The 14,066-nt window shown below is 43.7% G+C and overlaps 1 protein-coding gene across 5 annotated transcripts in view; it reads right to left on the reverse strand.

Annotated features, from left to right (window-relative positions):
- Sfxn1 (sideroflexin 1) overlaps positions 1-14,066 on the reverse strand; it is a 35,312-nt gene that overhangs the window by 8,469 nt on the left and 12,777 nt on the right. For all 5 annotated transcript variants that reach the window (XR_013112051.1, XM_034511070.2, XM_076939009.1 and 2 more), the window contains exons 2-8: positions 13,248-13,422; positions 11,443-11,613; positions 9,383-9,481; positions 8,225-8,300; positions 7,428-7,513; positions 6,480-6,607; positions 3,668-3,717 (exon numbers count right to left, since the gene is read on the reverse strand). Coding sequence is in view for 4 of the 5 variants with exons in the window: in XM_076939008.1 (XP_076795123.1) it covers positions 3,668-3,717; positions 6,480-6,607; positions 7,428-7,513; positions 8,225-8,300; positions 9,383-9,481; positions 11,443-11,613; positions 13,248-13,422 (785 nt within the window). In the remaining variant the exon portion in view is untranslated. The remainder of the gene's footprint in view (positions 1-3,667; positions 3,718-6,479; positions 6,608-7,427; positions 7,514-8,224; positions 8,301-9,382; positions 9,482-11,442; positions 11,614-13,247; positions 13,423-14,066) is intronic.

Here is a 14,066-nt window from a genome sequence, read left to right on the forward strand (position 1 = left end):
CTGTTTTTACAAATAAATTTGAGGCAAGAAAAAAAAATTGTCAGGATATATACATCTAGGAACTTCATCTATTACAGCCAGAAAAATGTGCAATAAGACTAACTTGATCTTCTGTCCAATGCCTGCCATGGTTAAGATTAGAGTTACCATGGTAACCATTTCAACACTGAGACCCCAGGAGTTCAAAGGCATGAGTGAATTAGAATACCAAAGAACTGACTTCATGTCTCAGTATCCCCCCCATGGCCATTTGTTCTCCATGAAAAAGATGCAAACTTTCTTATGAATGGATGCAATTCTGAGCCATGATATCAGATAAACACTGGCAGCCAGCATGCTCTGTGTCCTTGGCTGGAGTCAGACTGAATAATGTCCTTCCTAAAATGATAAGATTCTCAGCTTCTATGTCACCGTCAAGCTGTGCATTATGCATGATCTGTTTGTGGAGTCTCCCGCTTAATATGTTTGGACTGTGGGTGACCCTATATAACTGAAGCATAGGTGTTTACTGCTAACTGGTGTGGGGTGATTCCAGGAAAGCTTACACAGAGTGATTCTGCTATTGAAGGCAGCCTGCAAACTTTTCACAGCGATACAAAATCTTGATGACCATGACCAGCAGATCAGACTAGCATTGACTATGCTTTCCTTGCAAAAACTGTTACTTTTATGAACAGAGATAACAATAGTCAAGAAATCTAGCCTATCTATCTATCTATCTATCTATCTATCTATCTATCTATCTATCTATCCATCCATCCTTGGCAAAAGCAGTCTTAACCACTAAGCCATGTCTCCAGGCCTAGCTTTGCTTTTAAAAGCTAGTATCACTTGCCCTTGGCAGGATGGGATACTTAAATATGTTCTCTATTCTCTGTCATTTTCAAACTTATCTGCGTCAATGCCTTAAGACAGGACCAAGTGAGCTAAAAGGCTGATTGGGTCAATGTACATCCTCAGTGCGGATGATGAAGATCTGGTGCCTTCCCAGATTGAGAGCTGGCAGAGAACAGCTCAGGACATTGACTCCATGTCTGCTGTGTGGTCAGGAGGCTCCCTCACCACACCATTTCTTCAGAGTCTGAATCTGTTCCTGGACATCAAGCAGAGATGGACAGAGGAGAGAATATGGATTTGTTTTTAGATTATTTAAAAGCCATGGAAATTTCTGATGAGAAAACTGCATATGATGCCATCATTTGGGTAGTTTATAGATAGAAGTTTTATGTCACTTAATATAAACTATCAAAGAGAACCATTCTTAAACTTTGTACTAGAAAGACTTTAGTAAAATCTTTTCATGTATCTTCAAAATAATAATTTATTGAAGTAGGCTAAATATCAAGAGAGGACACAATGTCATTTTGTTCTAGATGTCAACTCCCCTTACCCAAGCCCCCAAGTGGTTGCCTGGAACCTTGGATAGTGTCAAGCCAAGCACGTACCATGTTTCTGCTTATACATGGTTTCCAATGACCACATCTAACATAAGTCAGAGATAGAGTTAGTAACAACAATATTGGCAGTAGCTAATTACACAATTATTAGTCCCAAGAATAAGAATTATTACAAAATAGTATAATGAAACTGCCAGGATCTTTACCTGCCCTTTGGGGCCATTACTGAATAATTAAGGGATACTCAGAAGCAAGAACTAAGGAACTATGGCAGGTGACATGAACAGAGAGGTGGCTGCCGAGTGCCTAACAGGCAGATAACGTGAACAGCACGGACATTCTGTACAAGAGGCTGATTTACATTCTAGACGGGATGCAAAAGACCATTCAGAAAGGTTCAGTATTTAAACCATATGCATTGCTGGTTTGTGGAATTTTCCATTTAGTATTTCTGGACTGTGAGTGACCCTAGGTAACTGAGACCTGGAGGGACCCACTGCCTTGCTGACAGGCTCACTGCTCAAGTATGAGCTATTGCTTTTGCCTTTTTGTTAACTTGAGGCTAAGGCCACCAGCAGCCTCCTGGCTATGGCTTTCTGGAGAAGCAGGAGGATTTCTTCTGACAGTGCTCTAAGAATGAAGAGACATTTTGTTAGTACGCAGTGATTCTGGCACTATTGTATATTGCCATGCTAGAGTGACAGAGCCTTGATGTTTCAGAGAGTATAGCTTGGGGGTTTTAATTTTCCACGCCCCCAGAGGTTCTGGGAGCACGGGTGAGAGTTCCTTTCCCTTACAGGAGCCCAGTGAGGTGCTCATACTGTCTCTTCACAGCATGTTTTCTTGGCTTATACAGAGAAAGTGATTATGAAGTGTCCATCCATCATTTGGACTTCCTTTTCCTAGGTACCCAAATGGAGTACATGTACCTATGAATATACATAATGATCTCATCCAGAAGCACTTGGTCTGAGGCAGCATCCCTTTTCTGAACTTTTATGCACAGCACTCCCTTGTTTTCACAGTTCTGCTTTTAAGACTCAAATGGTCTACCCCAAGGGAGCTGCTGTGATCACCCACCCCTCCACGGAGGACCAGGACCTCTGCTCCTGAGTATATCTCCATACAAAGCAGGATACAAAAGAGCCGTCCCAGCTGGGCTAATCCTTGAACCTCTAAAACACGATTTGGAGGGCATAAAGAAGAAGAACATGTCCTAGTGTAATATTTCCAGGCCTTCAGGGCAAACCGTCAGCAGATTAATAAACTTTTAGATGTGACTACCAAAGAGAAATACTAAATTCAATGATCCATGAAGCTACCTCTCCAGATCTTTCCATTTCCAGTGTAACTTCGCACATTCCAAAATCCTGGTCATCTTCCCAATTTTACCCAGCTGGGCATGGAGCAGGTGACCAGGTGGACAGTCTCACCACAGCAGAGTGGAGACACGTTCTCAGAAGCAACTTTGTAACTTTCCAAGGGAAACTAACCTTCCAGCTATCACTTGGAAGCAACTTTGTAACTTTTAAAAGAAAAATTGTAGAAAACCACAAAGTTGGTCTGGCTTAGCTGCCTCAAGAGGCATGCGCCACAGGTTTTTCAGGGTAGAGTCCCTAGCTCCTGGGGCACTGTGTGCCTTCAGACAATGAAATGTTGTGTTTCTCCGTATGTTCCCTTAGAAGTCAAGGAAGCATGGAAGATGGACAGGGCACTTCAGGCATTAATCTTGTGTACTCTCTGTAGCTTGCAAGGGCCATTGTATCCTGGCAACTACAACTGTATCGATCCTGGCAATTGTCACTGTATTCTGTTTCTGATAAGGATATAAAACATCTGGTTGCACTCAGTAAACTTGTCATAGCCTCAGTCTTGCTGAGGCTGCTCCAACTCAAGCCTGGCTTAATTTCTCACCAGCCACATCAGGTAACCTTGGCCCACTAAGTAAGTGAGAGGAATTCAGAGTCACTCAAACCACTCAGTAGAAAGTCTGAAGAGTATCGAAAAGAACTCATAGCTGGGTGTGGTGGTGCACACTTTTGATCCCAGCACTGGGGAGGCAGTCGTAGGTAAATCTCTGTGAGTTCAAAGTTAGCCTGGTCTACATAATGAGTTCCAGGACAGCCAGGACTATGTAGAAAAACCCTGTCTCAAAAAACAAACAATAAACAAACAAATGAACATAGAAGAGAAGAGAAGAGAAAAGAAGAGGAAAGAAAAGAAAAGAAAGAAAAGGACTCACAAAACAACAGCAGAAGAACTCGCCTTACCTTCAAAAAGGCTTTCTTCTCCAAGGTGTTCATGATAAATGGAGGGATGGCTGTAATAAAGACAGGGCCACTTAAATCTCCACCTACTATTGCCTGTTTTCAGCTGAGTTTCCCAAAACCCTATGATAGAGGGCCGGGTCCCTTTTAATCTAGTTTTACACTGGCAGAATGAAATCTACTGGAGCAATCTTAAATGATTAAATTTAGGCCTACTGATTGTTTTATACATCAGATGCAAGTTGAATTATCCCAGCATGCCTCACTGATTTATCCAATGGAAATAATAATAAGGTAGGAAATGGGGGCTTAGAGATGGCTACGTGGTTAAGATGTGTGCAGCTCTCAGAGAGGACCTGGTTTGGTTCCCAGCACCCACCCACACCCAGCACACCCAGCCACTCACAAATTGTCTGTAACTTTAGGTCCGGGAATCTTTAGTCTTTATACACATGGCTGCATGCACGCAGCATACATACAATATGCACATACATAAAAATAAATACTTTTGCCTTAAATTCATAATACTAGACACCAGGAATGTTTTTTCTTCTTTGTTAGCAAAATAAATGTCATTTTCCTTGTGTGTCTACCATGCAGGGAAGGCAGCTGGAAGGGTCCTGCCTGCTTTGGCTCACATGAAGACTGCTCAGGCCATTTGAGGTACCTTGCCTGCTGGGGGTCCTGGAACACTTACCCAATTTCTAAGAGGCTCAGTTTTCTGTTTTCCCATTTGTGAAACAGGGACCATTACATTAACCTGTACTGTGGGAGGCGGCACCAGTTCATTAGCTCAGAGTCTTTATCAGTCTAACAACATGTTGACTATTTCAGCACGCCTGTGACTCTCACAGATGCCAATGGCACAGGGAGACTGAGTCTTCTATGGGGATAAAACAGTATGGAAAACAACCACACTTCTAGAAGCACGGGTGCTGAGCTGGCTGACTCCAGGAGGAGGGCATCTCAAAAAATGGGAAAGATTAAAACCAAAGCAAATGCAAGTGAAAGCTGAGGCACAATGCTGTTTTCAGTCTGGAAATCAGGGCTCCAGAGATGTGCTGGGGGCTCACAGCCTTCTTTTTGGCAGTGCCAAGCACTCTGGTCTTGGACTCAATGGAGTCTCTGTATGTTGCAGGACTGTAGTTTCCTAGATACCTTCACAGACCATACTGGCATCCCACTAGAGTACAGAGGGGTTCTTCTGTTTGGTTAGACAAGGGCGATTTCCCCTAGTTAGCTGAATTGCAATATTGCTTGTTTCTCAGTATCTACAGCGGACTGGATCCAGGACTCCTTATAGGCACAAAGTGCATAGATACTCAGCCTTCACAGCTGGGGTCATCACTAGGTGACTTGCAGCACACAGTTTAACATAAATGATGTGCAAATAGTTACATTGTATCATTGAGGGATAACAAGAAAGCCCGAGTGTGTTCAATCCACAAGTCTTTTCCTTTGTGAAGATCGGCTGGCTTTTTGGATGCTGAGCTGCATACACACAGGGTCAACTGCAAAACCTCCTCAGCTTTACTTCCTTCACTTTTCTTCAACTCTTGTTGCTCATTCAAACTAGCCGGCTCAGCGCATCATGTGACAGCAGTCAAAATAGCAGCATGCAAACCAGGCAGCAGCTGACAGACACTTCATGTGAGAGCATCTCCTAATAGCCAAGTGCTGTGTAGCCTGAGCTCAGGAGAAGACGTTCAAGCACATTAACTCCTAGCTTTCTTCCTTTGTTTTTCCTGCAGAGAATGCTGTCGCTCCCAGGCCATGTGATTCTAAGTGTCTAGAACCTTCTCTAGGCCCTCTGAGCAGCCCACGGGGTAGACAGGAGATTCTCAAAGGGTCTTAATATGACACAGATGTTCTCTCAGTGCATGCTGACCCCACACCATATAAATACCAGAGCAGTGGTCAGGCGCACATTTTCTAAAAGCTGTTCTCAGCATGACGGTTGCTTGCTGCCTGTGGTGCTGAGACAGCCTCCCGAACAGTCTCCACTCACCCCTGCAGCACCCCTTTAGCACCCACGTTCACATGACTACCATGTTCAAAACTATGCATGGTCCTCTGTCGCTCAGAGCTTGCAATGCCCCAGTACCCAACCACAGGGTTGGCCCCAGGAGCTGACTCCAGTCTTTGAGGTCTCTTAAAACCTTCTCTATCCTCCAGCTGTACCTGCCTTTGGAGAATGCCTCCCATACAAACGGCAAGCTCCTGCCTCCAGGGGATGCCCTCTCTTCCTGCTTCCCCATTGATGCCCTCTCTACCTCTGATTCACCAGGTCCACCCAGTCCCTTGCCTGGCAGCCATCTCTACCATCCCCTTCCCTTAGCTCTCAGCTCTGAAATATTTCCAAATCAGAAACTTGTTGAGAACCAAATGATGTCCTAAGTAAACGGTGAGCCACTCTCAAGTCACACAACACATTAGTTGGGACACACACCCACAATATTATGAAACCATCATCAACATTGCATGAAATTATTTTTAGGCCACATGTACAAGATTGTATATGAATCATCAATAAACTTCAGATTTAATTTTGGGCCTTATCCGCAAGATAGCTTGTTATATATGTGTAAATGTTCCAAAACCCAAACAAATCCTAAATCTGGGACACTTCTGAAAGCCCCAGCATTTGGGTAAGGAATGACCCATTTGTAGTACCTACTTTATTTAGTTGGTCATTCCTGGCTCCACCATCAGAAGGTAATTTTCACAAAGGGGAATTAATTGTGTTTGCTGTTCTGTTTACTGACACATAAAAGCTTGGTATGAACTACGAGGCAGGACCACCAAGCTCACTCACCCATGCCCGGCGCTGCCATGAGGATCCTGGAGATGACCACCTGCGTGATGGCTTGCTTTGCTGCCTTGGTCGATTCTCCCAAGCGAGTGCCATTTTCATCAGTGACAGGAATACCAACCTTGAGTTCCCTGAAGGGTAGAACACACATAAAGGTGTTCACAGATGCTTTGGGGGAGCATCCTGAAGGAGGACTCTGTTGAGAAAGATCAAGTGCCTCCTTCATCCAGTTTCCCACTCAGGTGTCATTTTTGGCACTGATAAGCCTATTTTTAAATACTTGAACAGGTTCAAGCCTCTTGTGATAGACATAAAGGGAAAATAACACAAGTACTACCCCCCCCCCAAGGATGTACCTTTCTAATAATGATCTGATCTGAGGGGTGGATATACTAGCTCAAAGGTAAGGTTAATTTCTATGCTCCTGTACAGATTTGAACAACTTTTTAAATCAGAAATAGATACAGTACATAGTGTTTTTGAGTGAACTTAAGCACTGAAGTCATTGCAACTGTTGGATATTCATTAGCTACGGTTCCTAACACTGGGAGGCCAACTCCCGTTCTAGCTCTGGTTTTTGTTATCCATCCAAAATGTGTACTCTTCCTTCTCCTTTTAGTTCTATCAGTTCTAGGAGACCGAAATCACCTTAAGCTACATAAGAAAATTCCAAGGAAAACTCAAGAAACATTTGGTTTTCTCTCTGATCTCAATCTTACAGAATTCTCCCTTTGCAGAAGGTATAGACAAGAGACATACCTCTGAAATAGGAAGGCTATGCATTCTAAGCCTCTAGGCATTTTTTTCAGCCCACTTCAGTAAGTAAGAACCCAGTGGGCTTGCCCTTACAATCCCCATCCCAGAGTATTTCAAAGCAGAGCTCAGAATTCACTTCCTTTCTAAACTCTACCATCAGGCATGAGGCCTTGCCTGCTACACATTTCATCTTACCTTTGTCGCATCAGCGGGATGTTAATGCAGTTAGCAGCAGCTACAGCAGCGAAGGGAACAAAACGGCCTATCAGTGGCGAGACACGCTGTAGAAAAGATAATTCCAAAAGCAGCGCCTTACTTTTCCTGGACCACTGAATGGAAATGCTTATGTCTTCCTAAAAACACAGCAGTCCTAGCTCGATAGAGCAGCCAGGCCAAGAGGCCCTCTAACTCTTGGCTTAGAAGTATTTCTGTGCCAGGCGGTGGTGGCGCACGCCTTTAATCCCAGCACTTGGGAGGCAGAGGCAGGCGGATTTCTGAGTTCGAGGCCAGCCTGGTCTACAGAGTGAGTTCCAGGACAGCCAGGGCTACACAGAGAAACCCTCTCTCGAAAAACCAAAAAAAAAAAAAAAAAAAAAAAAAAAAAAAGTATTTCTGTATCTCTAGCAAGGACATTCAGAGACAATGTATCCATCTCAGACACAGACTTTAGAGTCCTCAGGTTTCAGAACTTTAATTTCAGATGCTAGCTCTACCTCTTCAAGACACATCCCCTGACTCCTATTCTGGCTTCAGAAGGGCTTTTTAGAGAAAGACATTTAATAGTTAATCTTCAGAGCCGGCTGGGAACAGACCAGTCTTGGATGATGTTACTAGTTACAGCCCTTTCCCAATCCACTAGAAGATACAATTAAAATATTCAGCTGAAGATGCCTACAAGCAAGCCAAGTGACTGGAACTCCTGAGAAATGGCACCCAGAGTGACAGGTGAGAACAGGTTAAGATGCTTTACCATGGAAATAAAGCTAAAGTACCTTGGTTAAGGCATTGAGTCCAAGGGCCGTCGCCACAGCGCCCGTTGTTGCAGAAACATAAGCCGTTCCCAGCTCACTGAAAAGAATAAAGATACTGTGTAAATGACGGGTACACACTGGGGATCATGAACATACGACCCAAAGAAACTGGGATGGCAGAAGTGAATGATAAAAAACTAAGAGTCTGCAGAGCAAAATCTGGGGTCACTCCACACATGTGGAGTGTGAAAATCCAGAGACAAAGCAAACACATCCCTGAAAATGGGCTACAACCCCAGACAAGCAGACATGCAGATGAGGCACACATGGAAGTTAAGGAAGGAGGAGAGCTGGGAGTGTGTGGAAAGCCCCGGATGTAGGAAAGCCTGTAAGTGTGGAAAACCAGGGATAGAGGAAAGCCTCTGGGCTAAGTGTCTGAGGCACATTTGCAGAAATCAAAATTATTACTCAAAATATTAACGTCCACACAGAAAGCAAAGGGCAGCAGTGACATTCCTACAATGTTATCTCACTGTATAAAAAGAGCCCAAGCTTATCTCTAATGTGCAGCTGAGCCCGAGCCGTTCTGCTCATTGTGAGAAACACCACTGGGTGGCAGGTTTCAGTGTCCCTCGCTTCGTTTGATGATATCAAAGTATTAGGAGTCACAGGCAATTTTCAAAAATAAACAGAAAAAAATGATTTCTCATCCAAATATTGTGCAAGTTACATCTACAGTTTTATTTAATCAATCTCAGCTTGTCCCCACCCCCCACCCAATCATCTTAAACAGGAGACAAACTCAGAGGCTCACTGCTTTCTTTGGACTCTGGAAATGAGGTTACTTTGTAAAGCAAAGTGTCTAGAAAGGTCACGCAACTGCAAAGTCCCTTCATTTTGTTTCTCGACTGGTGACTTTGACTCATGCAGCCCAGAGGGGAGTCATTTAACAGAGGCAGGGCTGAGGGCTGTGTGGTAGGCATTCTGCAGGGTTCTGAGCTTGGGTTATAAGACAGACAGCATTATATAACATATAGCACAAATGACGTCAGAGAAGGCAGGACAACAGCAGACAGAGAGGAAGGAGGAGAGACGTTGCACGAGCAAGTTGTGTGTGTCAGTGCGTTGCTACGTAAGGAGCAGGGGCTCGTGGAGGACAAGTCAGCCCCGTGGACTTACTTCACAGTGAGGGGAGCATCACCACTTCTGTTGGTGTAGTTGACAATGGCATTGAAGGACTGGTTTATCCACTGCCAGAAGAGCACGGCCGGTGTGGTCCTAAAACACAGCAGAGATGTCACATACCACTAGCACCCGTGAGCATCCCTCAGTATGTAAAGAGATGTTGACCATCAACTACAAGCAAGGAAAGGCACTATGCAGGGGGATAGCCTGGGCTGCCGATGTGGGCCTGCAGAACGTCTCCCTTGAGACTCTGTTTCTTCATCGTCAGTTTCACAAGGCTCCTGTCTTTGGGTTGCTATTGCTGTGGTGAACATCATGACTAAAAGCCACTTGGGTAGGAAACATTTGATTTCAGCTGACACTTCCACATCACAGTCCATCATCAAAGGAAGTCAGGGCAGGAACCTGGAGGCAGGAGCTGATGCAGAGGCCATGATGGAGTGCTGCTTACTGGCTTGTTCTCACGGCTTGCTCAGCCTGTTTCCTTATAGAACTTGGGGCCACCAGCCCAGGGGAGGCCCCGCCCACTGTGAGCTGGTCCCTCCCATATCAATTATTCATCAAGAAAATGCCTAACAGACTTGCACACAGGTCAGTTTCATGATAAGATTTTTCTCAATTGATCTCCCTTCCCAAATGATGCTAGCCTGTGTCAAGTTGACAAAAAAAGACTATCCGGGACCTCTTCTATCACAAATAAATAAAATTTATAAAAAGCCTGGCACAGAGTAGACAATAAATGGAAGATTTCTTTCTTTTCTTGAGTAAAATAAAACTATTTGCAAGCAAAGCAGGCTTGACTCTTCTTATGGGTTTAATGCATGAGGATGCTGTATCTTTGTCTCTCACTCTGTCTAAACTCTTCTGCATCTACAAAGGGAAAGAGTAGAAGAATTTTTTCTAGACTATTTTTTTTGTAGCTCATTTTCTTAAAGCCTTCAGATTTAGGGAAAATGTCAACTTTTCTTTTAAACAAAGGTATTATTTTGTATCTTTAAAAAAAAAAGCTTTATTTACTTTTAATCTTAGGTGTATGAGTGTTTGGCCTGCATGTATGTGTGTGCACCGTGTGTGTCCAGTGCCTGCCAGAAGGTGTTGGATCCCTTGAAACTGGAATTACAGACTGTTGTGAGCTGCCATGTGGTACTAGGAACTGAGCTAGGGTCCTCTGCAAGAGCATCAAGTGAGAGCTCTCAGTCACAGAGACACTTCTCTGGTCCCTTATTTTGCATAATTTGAGGGAAAACACACGTTTGAGATGAATTGTTATTTACTATTGTCATAATTATTTTATCTTATCTTGTTTGTCAGGAATGACGTCAAACTCATGGCTTCTGAGCTCCTGAGTCTCCAGTGTTCTAGGATTCCAGGTCTGAGCCTCCGAACCCAGATAAAATGGGTGTTTATTTACACATCTCATGCTAGAGACTGCTGAAGAGGGTGGAAGTAAAGATGAAATGATATCTTTCTTAATGTAAAAGCAACACTACCTCATCTTATCTTAGTAATTACTTTTGCTGTTGTTCTTGTTAGTTTGAGACTTGTGTTAGCTGTATCGCCAGGGTAGCCGCACACTCAAAATCCTGTCTTACCCTCCCAAAGCTGTGGTTTCAGGGGTGAGCTGCTCTGCCCACCTCCACCTTAATTCCAACTGTCATCTGTTTTACTTTATTTTAAAGTTTTTAATTCAAAATTTTAATTTATTTTGTATGCACATGAGCATGCACACACATGGAGGTCAGAGGGCGACTTAGGACAATTCTGCTTGCTCCATCCACTAAGTGATTCCCGGGAATCGAACCACGTGTTCCAGCTTGGTGGCAAGCCCTTTTGCTCAAGTGCCATCTCGCCTGATCTATATCTTTTTATTTTTTTACTGACTGTATTTATGGGGTACAGCAGGCTCTGACACACTGTAGGATGAGCTAATCATTCTTGTTAACATAATCACTGCGACATTTTATGTCGGTAGAACGTATATTAAAACATCCTTTGAATGACTGCAATAGCGCATTGACTGACTAACACACGGTGCGCACCCGGCTATAACGTACCGGTAGAAGGTCATCATGCAGCCCGTGATGGTCATGTTCATCGGGACCTGAGCCGACATTCTTCCTATCAGAGTCATCTTTTCGCCCGTGTCAGGATGGAAGGCAGAGTCATACGCATACTTTGCTCTCCATAGCTCATTTTCCGTGAGGCCGGCAGGAATGATTCCTTGTCTAGAAGATGACAACAATTGGTCCAGGAACTGCCCCAGCAACTGCCCCTTTCGGGCGTCGTCGACTATGAACTACATGGTTTTTAAGACTTTACTATGCCTATGAGACCTGGCAGGCGTGTTAGAGTGTGGGTTGTAATTATTGTTTTTGTTTGTTTGTTTTTTTAATTTATTTGTTTTGAGTGCTAGGGATTGAACCCAGAGCCTCACACATACCGAGCATGTGTTCTATCCCTGACCCATGCTCACAACCTAGAGTACAAGAACAAAACTGGCTACAGCAAACTCCTCAAACCCTCTCATCTCAAGTATTCATAATTCAGAAAATAACAGAAAGTACCATGCCTACCGAGGAGTATTCAACTTGAAGATATTCATCGTTTAAAATGATGTATTAAAAGTGACATCTGAATTTGGCAAACTCTGAACCATTTTTAGCCATTCAGGCCAACATTATGCCTCTCAAGGTTATTGCTTTATTTTAAGCCTGTAGTTGGCAAACAGGTTAGGGACCCTTTGGTGAAAATAGAGGGCTTAGTGCACAATTTGTCATATTGCATCATCAATGAAATACTCATTGTCAGAAATTTAGAAAATATTTAAATTCAGTGGAGCTATGGATTTGCCCAGAGTGTATCTACTGTTTGCCACTGGCAACATTTGGGCAAATGCAGCCTTCCTAGGTGTTTAAGGTATGATACCAAACCGGATGCTCACTAACCGAAGTCTTCATTCAATTATAGTCTGTAAATATTTCCTCGCCTGTTTATATAATAGTCTTCTAACCCATCTGCATTGAGTTAACTCCCAAGCTGATGTCCACACTGAAGAGCATATGGCTCTATAGACACAACTAGCCAAAGTGAAGTCCTACTGGATAAGTGGTCGATAAATCTAAGGAATAGTGTCTGTGTGCCAGCAGAGAAGACAGAAAGCACAATCACGCATCTGCAAGCCAAGGCCAGAGACAAGGAGGACCCTCCTGAGACTCTCCAGAGGGAGTGTACCCTTCTGTGATTCAGATCCATTCTTTAAATGTTACAGATTACTACACAAGGTGAGCCATTAAAAAAAAAAAAAAAAAATCACTCTCCTAATTTGGATTTTAATTGACCTACCTCCTTCTCCACTTACAAAGGATGTGGGAATAAGCCTTCATAATAGAATTCTCCCCACATCCAAGATTATTTAGAAATGAGGAAACTTGTTGATGAAACAACCATGTAAATATTAAGTATTCCTATGACTTTTATCCTTTGCAAGTGAGTCTGAGTTTATAAGACAGATCTTTACACGGGCCAGGCTCAGGAGAGATGGCAAAGGATGAGTTCAAGGATGTGTGGTGAGTGTGCAAAGATTAGCAGCTGCAGCTTCCTCCTCCAGGATGTTTGCAGCCCCAGCCTGCTTATCCAGAGTTCTCCTACCTAGACTAGCCAGGCCCTCCTCTGTGCTCTACCTAATAAACACCTGAGGTTCTGGGTTGCGCACAGCCCCGCCAGATGCCAGCTTTCCTATATGTGTGTCTGTCTTTTCTTCCTTCCCCCCCTTGCCTCATTCTGTACCTATAATCTTGTACCACACATGCAGCACTGGTGGCGTTACCTGTAATTGCGTATCTCACAGCGCCAGCATTACCTGTAATCATGCACCACTTTCCTCGCATTCTCTAGCTGTTCGTTCGTTAAAAGGATGTTTCTGGGATCAGTAACCGTGAAGAAGTGACTAGCTCGACCGACAAACGTGCTCTGGTCCCATCGAGGCTCCTTGATGTTAATGTTGGGTGGCACTTCCCCAGACATCGTCCCAGATCCTGAAAAGGGAAAGCCAGGTGAGGTGACACTGTTACTAGAAGCTATTTTGCAGTTGATGCTTAACCTGTGTGTAAAGACACTTGCCACGCTAGTGTGGTGACCTGCATTCTACTCCTGGGACCTTTATCAAAGGTAGGAGAATCAACTCCACAAAGTTGTCCTCAGATTTCCACTGGAGTGCGATTGTATGTGCTTAACCCCCTCCCCCACACAGTGCACACACTTACTCTTATGCTCATACCAATAAGTAATTAATTTTAAAAAACACACAAAAATATTTCATGTTTAAGTTTTGATTTTGTCCGGTCACATTCATAGCTATCATGGGGTACACGCAGGCCATAATAGGCAAGCTGGAAACGGTTCTAAACCGAAGAAAGCAGTTTATAAACCTCAATGTATTCCAGCAAGACTTCAGAAATTTACGACATCTTTCTCATCTCTAGAGTACATAGTAGTTCATCATTGCTTTCCTGTAGGAAAGTCAGAATTACTCTAGATAAGACAGAAACGCACAAAGTTTTAACAAGGGCTGGGGGTGGGAAAGGGAATGGCTCAGTAAGTAAACTGCCTGCCACACAGCATGATGAAGCAAGCCAGGAGTTCCCCAGCCTGCAGATTGAGCCAAACCAGCCAGCTCCAG

The sequence above is a fragment of the Arvicanthis niloticus genome, chromosome 8 (genome assembly GCF_011762505.2).
Source record: "Arvicanthis niloticus isolate mArvNil1 chromosome 8, mArvNil1.pat.X, whole genome shotgun sequence".
NCBI classification, from domain to species: Eukaryota; Metazoa; Chordata; class Mammalia; order Rodentia; family Muridae; genus Arvicanthis; species Arvicanthis niloticus.